At 40.9% G+C, this 12,980-nt stretch overlaps 1 protein-coding gene across 1 annotated transcript in view; it reads left to right on the top strand.

Annotated features, from left to right (window-relative positions):
* Nucleotides 1–10,070, top strand: part of LOC110197140 (caspase-10) — a 49,764-nt gene extending 39,694 nt beyond the window's left edge. The window contains exons 10-11 of the mRNA XM_020970849.2: nt 713–761; nt 8,313–10,070. Of these exons, the coding sequence (XP_020826508.1) occupies nt 713–761; nt 8,313–8,365 (102 nt within the window). The 3' untranslated portion in view covers nt 8,366–10,070. The remainder of the gene's footprint in view (nt 1–712; nt 762–8,312) is intronic.
* The last annotated feature ends 2,910 nt before the right edge of the window (nt 10,071–12,980 follow it).

Below are 12,980 nucleotides of genomic sequence, written 5' to 3'. Positions count from 1 at the left end.
CCAAGGTCACAAAGGTAATAAGGAATGGAGGTGGGACAGGAATCCAGGCTCTCTAGCTTCAGATGTGGTGCTACTTCCAGTGTACCATCTAGGGAAAATACAGACACAGTTATTTTGTACAGTCATGCAAGGTCCTCTCTCAGGGTATCACGGGTGCTATTTATAATGGACAACATTCATTAGGCCATTTTGGGATTTAAACCAAAGTGGCAAGAATTTTACCTGAATTTATAATGCTCCAAAGGTCTTTAAATCTTGCCTAAGGTCTTGCATCACAGAGAAATTGTCTCATACATTATTGCTCTGACCCATTGTTTATTAAGTCTAGACATATCTCACTACCACATCACTGAGCTCAAAACCAGGAAATAAGTGTGTGCACATGACTTTCCCCTTGTCAGAGAGGTCTGTACTTTCTTCTGCAGTTTATCTAACTACTGTTGTAAGTGGGCCATTCCAGAGAGACTTCAGCAAAATACAGACATTGAAAGGTAAATGGGAAAGTCCTCTCTTTTGGAAAGGAAATAGACATTCTCTAACCTAAAAAAAAAAAAAACAGAAAGCCTCAAATACATATGAAGAGGTCAGTAAGACAATTAACTTCCTTAATGTAGACAACATTCACACCGTTGTTCCTAAACACTCAACCACATAAGATTCCCAAAGGAGTAAGAGAGGTACAAATGATTGAACTGAATCTAATCACCCACAGGTAACATGGAGTTTTGAGCTTGCAGAGGAAGAATTTATCCAAAGGAGAGGTAAGTCTTCTCTCATATCCTGCCTGAAAGTGGCAAATGACTTTAGAGTGACAGAAAACCTCCTTCCAAAGCCTACTGTTTCCAGAATGTTGGGGTGAAGGTGTCTTTTTTTTTATTACTATGAAGTGCTCAGGCAAACCACAAATCAAAGTGCAAATCTTTTTTTTTCTATCAAAGGCCACTGACTTCCCAAACTAGTTGAATGTCACATGAGCAAAAAGAAATTTAACAGTTCAATTTTTTATTGAGAGAAAAAATAAAAAGAAAATCCAATTTTACCTTCTAAGGGGTCAGGGAGAAAAGCTGTTTTGTTCTTTTCAGTTCTAGGCATAGGCTAAATCAAATGTGTGTGTGTATGTGTGTGTGTGTGTGTGTGTGTGTGTGTGTGTGTGTGTGTGTGTGTGTGTGTGTGCATGCATGCATATATAAAAGCTTATGCCAAAATCCAATGAAATCATTTTCCTGCCTCATCCCCACTCCTCATGTTGCCCTTTTAAAGACAATTTTCACCTTTTCCCATCAAGGCTTCCCAAGAGATTGATTTCAACTAGATTTCACCTTTATAAAAGACATGACTTGGAGAAGAAGGGGTCCCTGGGAGTATTTAGGTTAGCAAAACTACTACGAATTAGTGACTAGCCCAGTCCAAAGGTTGTGGCTGCAGATGGAAATTTATTGCTCCCGTGCTAAAATTACGCGTTGTTCTGGTCCCCCTGACCACTCCCTCCTTTCCAGTAAGTATTAGTAAGTAAGTTTATAAGCAGCTGGTATAAAGGGGCAATAGCAGGAAATAAGATTGTGGTAAGAAAAATCCTGGTTTGAACCTTGCCCTGGTCAATGAGGCAAACTCAGGAAACAAGATAAAAGTAGTTTATTAGCACCCATCAAGGCAGCAAGTAGTTGGGATGCAGCTGGTGCAAATTTTAAACAATGCTTATTCTTATTCAGTCATGCCCAATCACCCTGTTTGGGGTTTTCTTGGCAAAGATATTAGAATGGTTTACTGTTTCCTTCTCTAGCTTGTGTTACAGATGAGAAAACTGAGGCAAACATGGTTAAGTGACTTGCCCAGGATCACAGAGCTAATATGTGTCTGAGGCTGGATTTGAACTCAGGTCTTCCTGACTCCAGGCCCAGCTCTCTATCTACTGTGCCACTTAGCTCTCCAAAGGTAGAATTTGCTTCAGGGCTGCCTCTTTCCAGACTTGTGAAAGAGAACTAGACAGAAGAATCACATATTTTATCAGGCTTTCATCCCCTGTGGCCAGGCTCAGGCTCCAAGGGTCCAGTCCCTGAATATTAGTAGGTGGCTTACCGAACAGAATTTTTAAAGGTGACAAGCCATAGTCCTGCCTACTACAATTTTTAAGTTGGAGCAGCACAAGGGGAAGTACCTGAGGCCATTTTAAATTTTAAAGTTTTTTACTTTTAGGCAATTGGGGTTAAGTGACTTGCCCAGGGTCAAACAGCTAGTAAGTGTCAAGTGTTTAGTCTGAGGTCATATTTGAACTCAGGTCCTCCTGACTTCAGGGCCAGTGCTCTATCTACTGCACTACCTAGCTGCTCCCTGAGGCTGTTTCGTGCCATAGTTTTCCCAAAAGGGTCTTAACTTCCCTGTTTAGCCACTGAACTCCTCCTGATGATTGTGGGAGATAAGGGGTATGCAGGTTCAGGGTTATCCCAAAACTTTTGGAGAGTTGCTTGGTTATTTCTATATGTAGTAAGTGTGGCTCTTTGTTACAGTCAATAGTACATGGCAGGCCAAATCTTGGTATTATGGCACTGATAGATACCTTGCTACTATTATGTTTGCTCTAGTGTGTGCTGCTGGAAAGGCCTCTACCCAGTGGCTCAATTGGTCTTGGCACACCAAAACATTTCTGTAACCCATAGACACTGGCAAGTCAATAAAGTCAATCTGCAGGTGTTGAAATGGCAGGGCCTCCCACTTTCTCCCCCCTTTTATCACAGTTTTCATCCGTGAGGAGTTGAACTATTGACAAGAAAACCAGCCAGAGAGCACACGGGGACCTTTGAAAGAACACCAGTAGCAAGCCATGACCAGAGAACTTGCAGTACAAGGGCCTCAGTTCCTGTATGTTCTTGGGTATGGAATTGCTGACATAGGACTTGCACTAAATGTTTAGGTGCAGTTGAGTGCCCATCTGGCATGACCCGAAGGCTGTCTTGTAGAAAGGCTTTGTGTCTGGTCACTTAAACATCAATTTCTGCACCAGTGTCAAAGGAAGAATAGTCAGTGGGTGGACTAGTAGATAGCATAAGCACAGTATTTGTGCTTTCAAGGACTCCAGCAGACAGCCCATTTGGCCATCTCATGAGCAAACCAGTTGCCATCTTGCAAAAATGATACCCTCTGGTATGGACTGGGCATTACATCATGAAGATGGTCTTGGGGAGCAAGATAGCTTGAAGGAGTTGGTCAATAAGTGGGGCATGAGCTTACTGTTTGCAGTGCTGAAGCATCTCCTTCCATGGCATGACAATCCCAAAAGGTATTTGGAATCTGTGTAAATGTTCAATTGGAGCCCCTTGGCCAGTTGACATGCCCTGTTCAGTGTCATCAACTTGGCTCCCTGTGTCCCAACTCCATTAGATCATATAGCCTCCCACTCAACAGCCTTGGGGGACACAACCACTCCCCCCCCAGTCACTTGAGACCCATTTCCATAAAAGGAGGAGTCTTGTGTGAACAATGTGAGATTGGGCTCCTCCAAGGGGACAACTGTGAGGTCAGGCTGTGGGCTCTCCCTGGCCCCAATTACCTCAAGGCAGTCTTCTGGCATCTTGCTATCTTGCAGGGGTTCAGGAAGGAGAGAGGTTGGACTTCAGACATTACAGAACCGAATGGAGAGATTAGGGTCAGACAAAAGCTTACCTCATAAGCAGCCACCTACTGGTGGGAAAAGGCTTGAGTCTTAGATTGGAGTAAACAGGCTGCAATACTATGAGGCACAGATAGTCAATGAGTGGCCAAGGACGAGGGTCAACTTCTTTTTACAAGCTCAGCAGTGGCTGCGAGGGCCCAAAGCACCTTGCACCCCCAGATCAAGTTGGCACAAGTAATAACCAAGAGGTCTGGGATGGGGCTCCTACGTCTGAGTGAGGACTCCCCAAGCAACCTCTCTCCATTCCTGAACAAAAAGGACAACAGTTTGTCAAAATCAGGCAGTCCCAAAGTTGGTGGGTAGACCACCACCTGCTTAGCTTGCTTAGCTGTTTCCTTTCAAGGCCCTGAGGGTATAAAGGATTCTTTAGCTGTGCAAACCATTAGTTCCTTGGTGAGTTCCACCAGTGATGGAATCCCAGGGTAGTAGCACCTCACACATACCTGGCATTTTGTTTTTGGTATTGGCATCTGAAGGATACCTTGGATCCTATCATTTATCAAAGCCCTAGTGCTGGAGTCTACTCATATCTCAGGGATTGCACTGTAGGAAGGGCAAACTAACTTTAAAGGGGTGGCTCAGTGGACTTTTTTAAAAAGACAGTGCAGGAGGAAAATGGTATCTTCCTCACAGGCTCCTTGTGATCAAGACGCAGGCAATAAATCATCCATATATTGAATAAGGCTGACCTCTTGGGTGGGTGCACATTTGAACAAGGATTTGGACAAATGCTTGTGAGTGTGGGGGAGATTCACAATAACCTTGAGGTAGCCTGGTCCAATGGTATTGCTGGCCCTTCCTGCCTCTAGACCTTCAAGTCTTGTTTTTAAGCATGTCCTGTATTCACCTGGCTGAATTAATTTTCCACAATTATCTATATACTGAGTCCAGTCTATGCTTGAGTTTTGGACATTCCCAGTGGAACTGGCAGTTTTCCCTTGTCTCAAGCTTTTAGCAGCTTGTCTAATAGGGAGTCCATGAGGAGACTTAATCTGTCCAATCCCATGATGATACCAGTATCCCCTGACCCTTCCATCCTTTGGCAACCTAATGTCAGGTCAAGACCAGTTAGTTACTCAACACTGCCTCTTCCCTTTTCTGTATCTTCATGATGTGAAATTTATTATTGGCTGATTAGTAGTTAAAAGTTTTATTAATCACAGCAATAACCATTATAACCAATTTCTAAAGGTTTAGATTAGACTATTTTATATATGCCTTGGTAGTATAATACTTGATAAGAGACTATGTATGTAACTTTGAGCTAATTTGCCTGTCGAAACAGATAAAGAAAATGAATGGAGGATGATTCACCCTGATCATGGGATGTTTTTCCAAGCACTTCTGTAGTACAGGGAGAGTGGGGTTGGGGACTTTTCCAAGGAGGTTGACTAACGCTGTGTTCCTGTTACCATGGGCTTTGGAAGATCCCTTTTGCAAATCAATGTAATTATGGACCAATCACAGCCTTAGTTTATTTGGTACCAGCTGACATTATGTAATAAAACTTATATAGACAGACTGTAAAAAAGAATGCTCTGATTGTATGGAATGGGAGGGTCTTCTGGTCCCTGAAGGGCCATTGATCTCTATTATTGACAATTGCTAGCCTTACTAATAAGTAGATTATGCTCAGACTTTTTGTGTCTCAGTTTCCCTTACTGGCAGATTTATCATGACAGTTAGTGACTCCATTCAGGAGGAACCCCAGGCCCAGGGCCACTGTTGTTAAGGCAGCCTCAGAGCACTCTGCTGATTATTTTTCACTGTGGGATTTCCCTGAGGAGGATTACCTTGGGAGATCAGATTTCTCCTCTTGGCCTCAAATCAGATTATCTCCTCAATAAGGCAAGCTGTTGACCAACCAAAGACTTTCTGCCATGAATATAAGCATCTTTGATTAAGAAATGAGAAACCTTTTTTACTGATAGAGTGCTTTTTTTTAATGATATAGTATTTTCCCTTACTAGAAGGAAAAAGATTTATTTTCTAGCACTTCAAAGAAATTAAGCACTTGTATGGTTTTTATTACAAAGCAGAACTCTGAATAGAGGTCTCTGCCTTTTAAAAGTAATTATGTAAAACAAGCATTTAGACCAAAACTCTAAAATGTAACAGGAAGAGTTGAGGAAAAATTTGTAATACTAGGAATCATTTGTCAAAGTGGCAGTTTGCCAAGGAAATATAGCATTTAGTTGGAAAGACAAAAATTTTAAGTAATCATTTGTTTACTTTCCAAAACAATTGTAGCAGTCCAATAAATCCTTAGAAAGAGGGTTTGCCAGTTTCAAGGACTGCACATTCTAAGCAATTGGCTAAAGGTAACAAGCCTCATAGCAGTGAGGGACCTTGACTGGATGTCTGGGAGATGCCCCACGTAGGAACATGCAATCTTCCCTAATTAATCCTCCCCAGCGCCTCTTCTCATCATCTGCGGGAGGTTGTCCATTTATAATCTCTTTAGAGGGTGATAGTAGGGGCAGGGAGCCAGCGTTCCTTCAGGGATCCCCTTGGGAAAGTTACTGAGCTCCTGGGGTCAAGGTGGCTTGTGGGATCAGCTAAGGATGACAAAAGCATATGCTGTTAAACTAAGTGAGAGATGGTCAAAGACTGCTGGAGACTTAGATGATAATCTGTTCTGGTGGAAGTGTGGTGCTTTGGATTATTATATTTTAGAAAAATTGAGGTTGGTTATGGAAAACTCTTACCTGTATCAAATAAATTATTGGTTCTGCTGGGCAGCTTTGAGTGATAGATCTTGTCTGCAAGGGCCCTTTTCTTTCTCTCCTGTCCTTGATGTTGTGGTCCTCTTTGAGAATGAAGGACAAATAACAACAGCAATCCTATACCTTTTCCTCTCAGACCCTGATTGCTGTCCCTCGTTGTGTTAACTGCTCTACTGGTTTATGCTCCAACTTACAGTCAAAAATGGTTAGAATGGATTAATGATCAGCTTTGTTTGGAGGCTGTATTCTTATTGTTTTTTAAAAATTTTATTTATTTATAATTTATGAAATAAAACAAGCATTTTCATAACATAGAATAAAAAAAGATAATTGCACATGAAACTGTAAATCTATTATGTACAACTTGCAATTCCTTTCAAATATATATAATAAAGTTATCATGTATCAAATATATATAATAAAGTTATCATTTTTTTAAACCTTTTTTTCCTTCCCTCCCTATCTGCCCTAGAGGGCGTTACCATTAGACAGAAATATGTGTGTGTGTGTGTGTGTGTGTGTGTGTGTGTGTGTATGTGTGTGTAAAACCATTCATACATACTTATATTTATCAGTTCCTTCTCTGGATGAATCTATTGTCCTCCTTCATATGTCCTTTGTAGTTAATTTAGGCATTTATAATAGTGAAAATGACTTAGTAGCTCAAAGCTGTTAGTAAAACAATATTGCTATTACTGTATACAACATTCTCTTGGTTCTGCTCATTTTGCTCTTCATTATTTCTTGCAAGTCTATCCATGTTTTTCTAAAATCAATGGGCTTATCATTTCTTAGAGTATAGTAGTATTCCATCACAATCATATACCACTACTTGTTCAGCCATTCTCCACTTGATGGGTATCCCTGCAATTTCCAGTTCTTTGCTGCCACAAAAAGAACTGTTACAAATATCCACATAGATTCTTTTCTTTTTTCCCTAAGCATCTTTGGAAATAAACCTAGTTGTGGTGTTGCTGGGTCAAGGGTATAGGCAGTTTAGTAACTCTTTGGGCATAATTCCAGATTGCTGTCCAACAATGAAGAAGCATCCCAATATTTTCACATCCCCTCCAACATTTGCCATTTCCCCTTCAATCATTTTAGCCAATCGATAGGTGTAAAATGATATCTCAATCTCAAGGTTGTTTTAATTCGCATTTCTCTAATCAATAATGATTTAGAGTATTTTTTTCTTATGACTATAAATTGTTTTGATTTCTTTTTCTAAAACTGCCTGTCCAACATCCTTTGACCATTTATCAGTTGGGGAATGATTAGTATTCTTATAGATTTTATTAAGTTCTTTCTGTATTTGAGATATGAGACTTTCATCTGAGAAACTGTGTATAAAATTCCTTACCCCCTCCCCCAGTTTCTGCTTTCTTTCTTATCTTGGCTACATTTGTCTTATCTGTACAAAATCTTTTTTAATATGACATAATTGAAATTATCCCTTTTACACTTTGTTCTCTGTCTGTTGTTTACTTATGCGTTGTTCATCTGTCCATAAATCTGATAAGTAATATGTTCCGCGTTCTTCAAGTTTTCTTGTAATATCTCTCTATCTAGGTCATGTGCCCATTTTTATCTTATCTTGGTAAATGGTAGAAGATACTGATCTATGCCCAATTTCTGCCATACTGCTTCCAGTTTTCACAACAATTTTTATGCAATAGTGAATTCTTATCTCAAAAACTTAAAACTCAAAAACTCAAAAACTTCTCAAACACAAAGTTACAATATTTATTTGCTGCTCTAAATTGTATTTCTATTCTGTTCCTTTTTCCATTTCTTTCTTTTTCTTTTTATTAGCCAATATCGGATAGTTTTAATAATTACTGCCTTATAATATAGTTTAAGATCTAGTAGTGCTATATTGTTCTTCTGAATTACCTCGGTGCTATTGATCTTTTGGTAAGCAAAGCTACATTTCTACTTGAGACCTCCTGCCTGCCTACAAACACTCCTTTGAAGGATAAGATCGACTGATGCCATCTCATCTTCAGTGCGTGTCTCCAACCCTAAGGAAGCCTGGCCACACACTGATCCAGAGAATTTCCTTGCTCCAGCACCTTCTTTTCCACTGATGAACTGTTATTGTCACATCTGTTACACTGTACCTATGGGCTATCATTACGAGGTCCTTGTTTGCATGAATTGTAAAATCTCCTCATAAATATCAGAATGATTGTCAGATCACTTTACTTACTAGAAGAGTCCTTCAGCTTGTTGACTGAAGATACCATCTGTTAGGTATGTCCCGTATAAAATGCAAGAGGTTGAGAAGGACTGTGAGGCTCCTCTGTCAGATTTTGGGTCAACTGCTATACTCAAGGCTGTCAATCTTCTCTCTTCAGAGGCTAAGAATTTGACTAAGGCTCTGTGTGAGTCTTATCACTTCTTTCAAGCCCAAACTAATACCCTGGTGTATTTGCTTACACAGACTCAGGATCAATGAAAGAATTTGATAATTCCATTGGTGGTCCGTGAAATGATTATCAGTTGATTATATCTATATTCTTATATAGATTTAGTCACAGATAAGCTAATTATTACGCAATGAAGACGATTCGTGCCCATTTTCTCCCTTCTTTTTTATGCGCCAACATATTTTCATTTGTGATATCTTTCTGATGGGGACTGAGTCCATCAGACTTTCCCAATGCATTGGACTCTTGTCTGTGATCCATGAAAGGCTTGCTTGCCTTTCATGGATCAAAGGGAGGAATTTGTGAAATTGATTACTGAGAGTTTTATTAATCACAGCAATAACCATTGTAATCAATTTCTGAAGGCTTAGATTTAGAACTATTTTGTCCAGGCCTTGTGGTATGATACTTGATAGGAGACTATGCATGTTACGGATGATAGTTCAACATGGTTATGAGATGTTTTCCTAGCACTGAGTTTGTATAGTACTGGGGAGTGTGGGGTTGGATACTTTTCCAAGGATGTTGACTAACTCTGTGTCCCTGTTGCCATGGGCTCTGGAAGACCCTTTTTGCAAATCAATGTAATTACGGACCAATTACAGCCTTAGTTCAGTTGTCACCTTGACATTATGTAATGAACTTAATGTAATCAGACCGTAAAAAAGGATACTCTGGTTGTATGGGGGGGAGGGTTGGTCCTCTGGTCACTGAGGGGTCATTGACCTCTATTATTGGTGATTGCTAGCCTTACCAATACGTAGATTATGTTTGGATGTTTGTGCCTCAGTTTCTCTTAATCACAGATTTATCATGACAATGCACAAATAAGAGAGAATCAGATTTGATTTGCAACCTTTTTCTCCTTATCCTTCCTGAGTTTGGGGAGCTTAATTCTCTGACCACTTCATGGCTGACTGAGAGATGAGAGAGTCCACTCTGACCCACTATAGGAGAAAGGTCTGAGGGCTGGCTGTGGAGTCAGAGTAGGTTCACCCAATGATAGTCATGTAAGCAAAGGGTCTCTATGTGAGTTTCCAAATTGTTGAGAAAAATCCTGGTTCAGGCCTTGCCCTGGTCAATGAGGCAAACTCAGTAAATAAGACAAAGTAGTTTATTAGCACACCAAGGCAGCAAGCAGTGGGGATGCAGCTGGTGCAAATTTTAAACCACGTTTGTTCTTGTTCAGTCATGTCCAACTCTTCATGACCCCATTTGGGATTTTCTTGGTAAAGAGATTAGAATGGTTTGCCATTTCCTTCTCCGGCTCATTTTACACATGAGGAAACTGAGGCAAACAGGGTCAAGAGACTTGCCCAGGATCATGCAGTTAGTAAGTGTCTGAGGCTGGATTTGAACTCAGGTCTTTCTGACTCCAGACCTGGCATTCTATCTACTGGACCACCTAGCTACCCTTCAAACCATCCACAGCTTTTATAGACAGGAGTAAATGATTTCCATGCAAGGGTGAAAAATACTAACTGGTATATGTATGAAGAAATGGGTTTTATTCCACCTCAGCTTTCCCCCATGTGTAAATACACATGTGCAAGTGTATTTCTAGAGGGTGGTCTCATGCAGCCTGACTGTTTAAGTGTAACCAAAGGTTAAGGGTTTATACATGGAATCTGTCAGGCTGACTTTGCACAATTGCAAAGGGGAGCCAGGAAGCATGTACAAACTGTCCCAAAGATCAAAGGAGCATAATTCGTAAGTTGTTTCATATTAATCAAAATTATATCCTGGTAATATGTGCTGAAGTGGGGAAGCCATCTAGACGCTTCTTGTCAAGGTTTCTGGTCTTTTGATACATAAATTCCAGAGAAAATCCAGACCTCCACAGTTCCAGACCAATAGAATATCAAAAAGGTCCTGATACCTTCAGGACAATGACTTTGAAGTTTTACTGATAACTTTGAGATGATTTGGATGTGTTAATGAGCTAACCCTAAAGTGGCACAGAGAAGAGTTGGTCTATTTCCCCCCAAAATGGTCTATAAAAATGAGACCTCAAACTTCTGACCCACTCCCCCGAACCCTCTTCCATCTCCATTGGGATCCATGCTGCCTAATGCTCCCTGTGATATTCTCTGACTCTCTCTCTTTCCCCATTGAGAGAAATGAATATTACCAATATCTTGGGGAGATTCAGAGCTCTCTCCTTCTTCCAAAGTCTGATTTTAAGTTCATTCTCCTGAAGAATATTGCTGATGATGAGGTTGGACTAATTTTCTTGTTCAAGACCCCATTCTGGTGGAAGCTATCAGGCTTGGGTGGGGTATGTATTCTTTGAATAGATAGCTCAAAGCTCTGGGTGGTCTGATGTAGAGATACTTTCTCTGTCCAAGGGTGATGTAATGTCTCTCCCAGCCCTTCATGTTGATATACCTCATCTTCCACTGTGTCATCCAATCAGAGGTGATTGTCACCCCTGGGGAACAGCTACTCTTTGAAGGGTATATGAAATGTGAGCCCACCGCCATAATTGTCTTTGGCGTAAGAGAGATGGCCAAATGACCATCCTTTTATTAGTAACCTGCTGGCCTCATTAATGAAATGATTAAATTACCCAGAAACTATGTCTCTCAAACCTTTTTTAATTGTTACACCATCCTCTTCTCCATGTTGCCTGCCTTACTTCACCACCCCATCCCCTGTTCCCACATCCCTATCTGCCTCTGTATCCCTCCCCACTTTTGGCCACTTGTCTCCGTGCCTTATTAAAGTGTGACTGCAGCCCTGTTACCTGCTGCCAATTATGGGCTTTCCTGGTGAATGCCTGCTCCCATTTCATAATTTCATAAATTATCGATTCATTCCTTGTGGGATTTTAATAGCAATAGCTCCCAAGAGTGAGTCGTCCAAAATGGAGGTTGCATGTCCCACCATCCCGGAAGAACACTTAACTCCAGCATCCCCGTAATAGCTGCTAGGCTTCCTTGTAACCTGCTCTCTAACACGCTGCAGGGATTGAAATATTAACCTAGTAGTAACTTCTGGCCACTTTGCACTGTGTTCTTTCTTATTCCTTATCTCTAGGATGTTGCCTGTGAAATATCTTTTGATTGCCTAATACCTTCCTCCAACAGACAGGCACCACAGCTCAGATTCTTTTTGTGATCTAGCCACAGGCTATTGCTCCCACTGCTCAAAAACCTGTGGTTCCCTATTTCCTTTTAGATAAAAATAGAAACTCAGTCTGGCATTAGGGACTGTAGAGGATCCCAGAAAAGTATAGGACATGGAACCCATCTCTGAATACTTTCAAATCTAGCTGGGGAGTCAAGAAGTAGGAAAAAATTGGGGGCAAGTAAATGCTCAACTCTACGGTGCTGCCTTTTAGAGCGATAGGTACTGGGTAAAGGGAAAAAGAGATCATGCGAGCTAGTGTAGTCAAGTTGACATAAACTGCATCCTATGATTCCCCCTCCCCCTCCCTTCACCAGCCCCACCCCTGTGTTCTTCCTTTTGGTTCCTGGCTAGCCCTGCACCTCTTTGTTCCTTAGTTCTCAGTCCCTATGTGTCCCTGAACTCTTCGATGGCCCCCCTCCCCCATGGGCTTGTTGCCGGTTCCTGCCTCCCTCCCTCCATTCTGCAAGTCGGGGCAAATTCCCGTTATATAAAAGCACTTTTTTTAGAAGTCTGCATAAAGCAAGAACTGTCTGTACGTGGTCCTGCTCTTTCTTTTGTCTCTATGTATGTACTCTTTCCTGATCTTGGTTAAATGAGATAACCTTCCTTTACACTACATGTATTTGTATGAACAATATTTTTGTGTGCTGTCTCTCCTGTGAACTCTCTGGAAGTAGGGGCTGTTTTTGCCTTTCTTCCTATCTCCAAAACTTTGTGCTTAGTAAATACTTACTAAGCTGAACTGGATGAACTGAATAAGCAGTTGGTAACGGGTGGGGTAGAAGGAACATGTGTGCCAAAGATAGAAAAGATAGGCACAGTTACTGCACAGTTTTCAACTAAGGTTCCACCAATAGACTGTAGAAATGTAGATTTAAAGTTTCCCCTGTTCCGTTACCATTGATACTTTCCTTTAAACTTTGGAAAAGGAAAGCATGTTATAATGTTACAAGTATGTCATGTAGAGTCATGAAGATCTGGGTTCAGATTCCACATCTGATATTAGTTGTGTGAACATGGGCAAGT

The sequence above is a fragment of the Phascolarctos cinereus genome, unplaced genomic scaffold, assembly GCF_003287225.1.
Source record: "Phascolarctos cinereus isolate Bilbo 61053 unplaced genomic scaffold, phaCin_HiC Scaffold_7;HRSCAF=346, whole genome shotgun sequence".
Classification (NCBI taxonomy): domain Eukaryota; kingdom Metazoa; phylum Chordata; class Mammalia; order Diprotodontia; family Phascolarctidae; genus Phascolarctos; species Phascolarctos cinereus.
The sequence above is the reverse complement of the archived record's forward strand: the minus strand, read 5'-3'. Positions and strand labels throughout refer to the sequence as shown.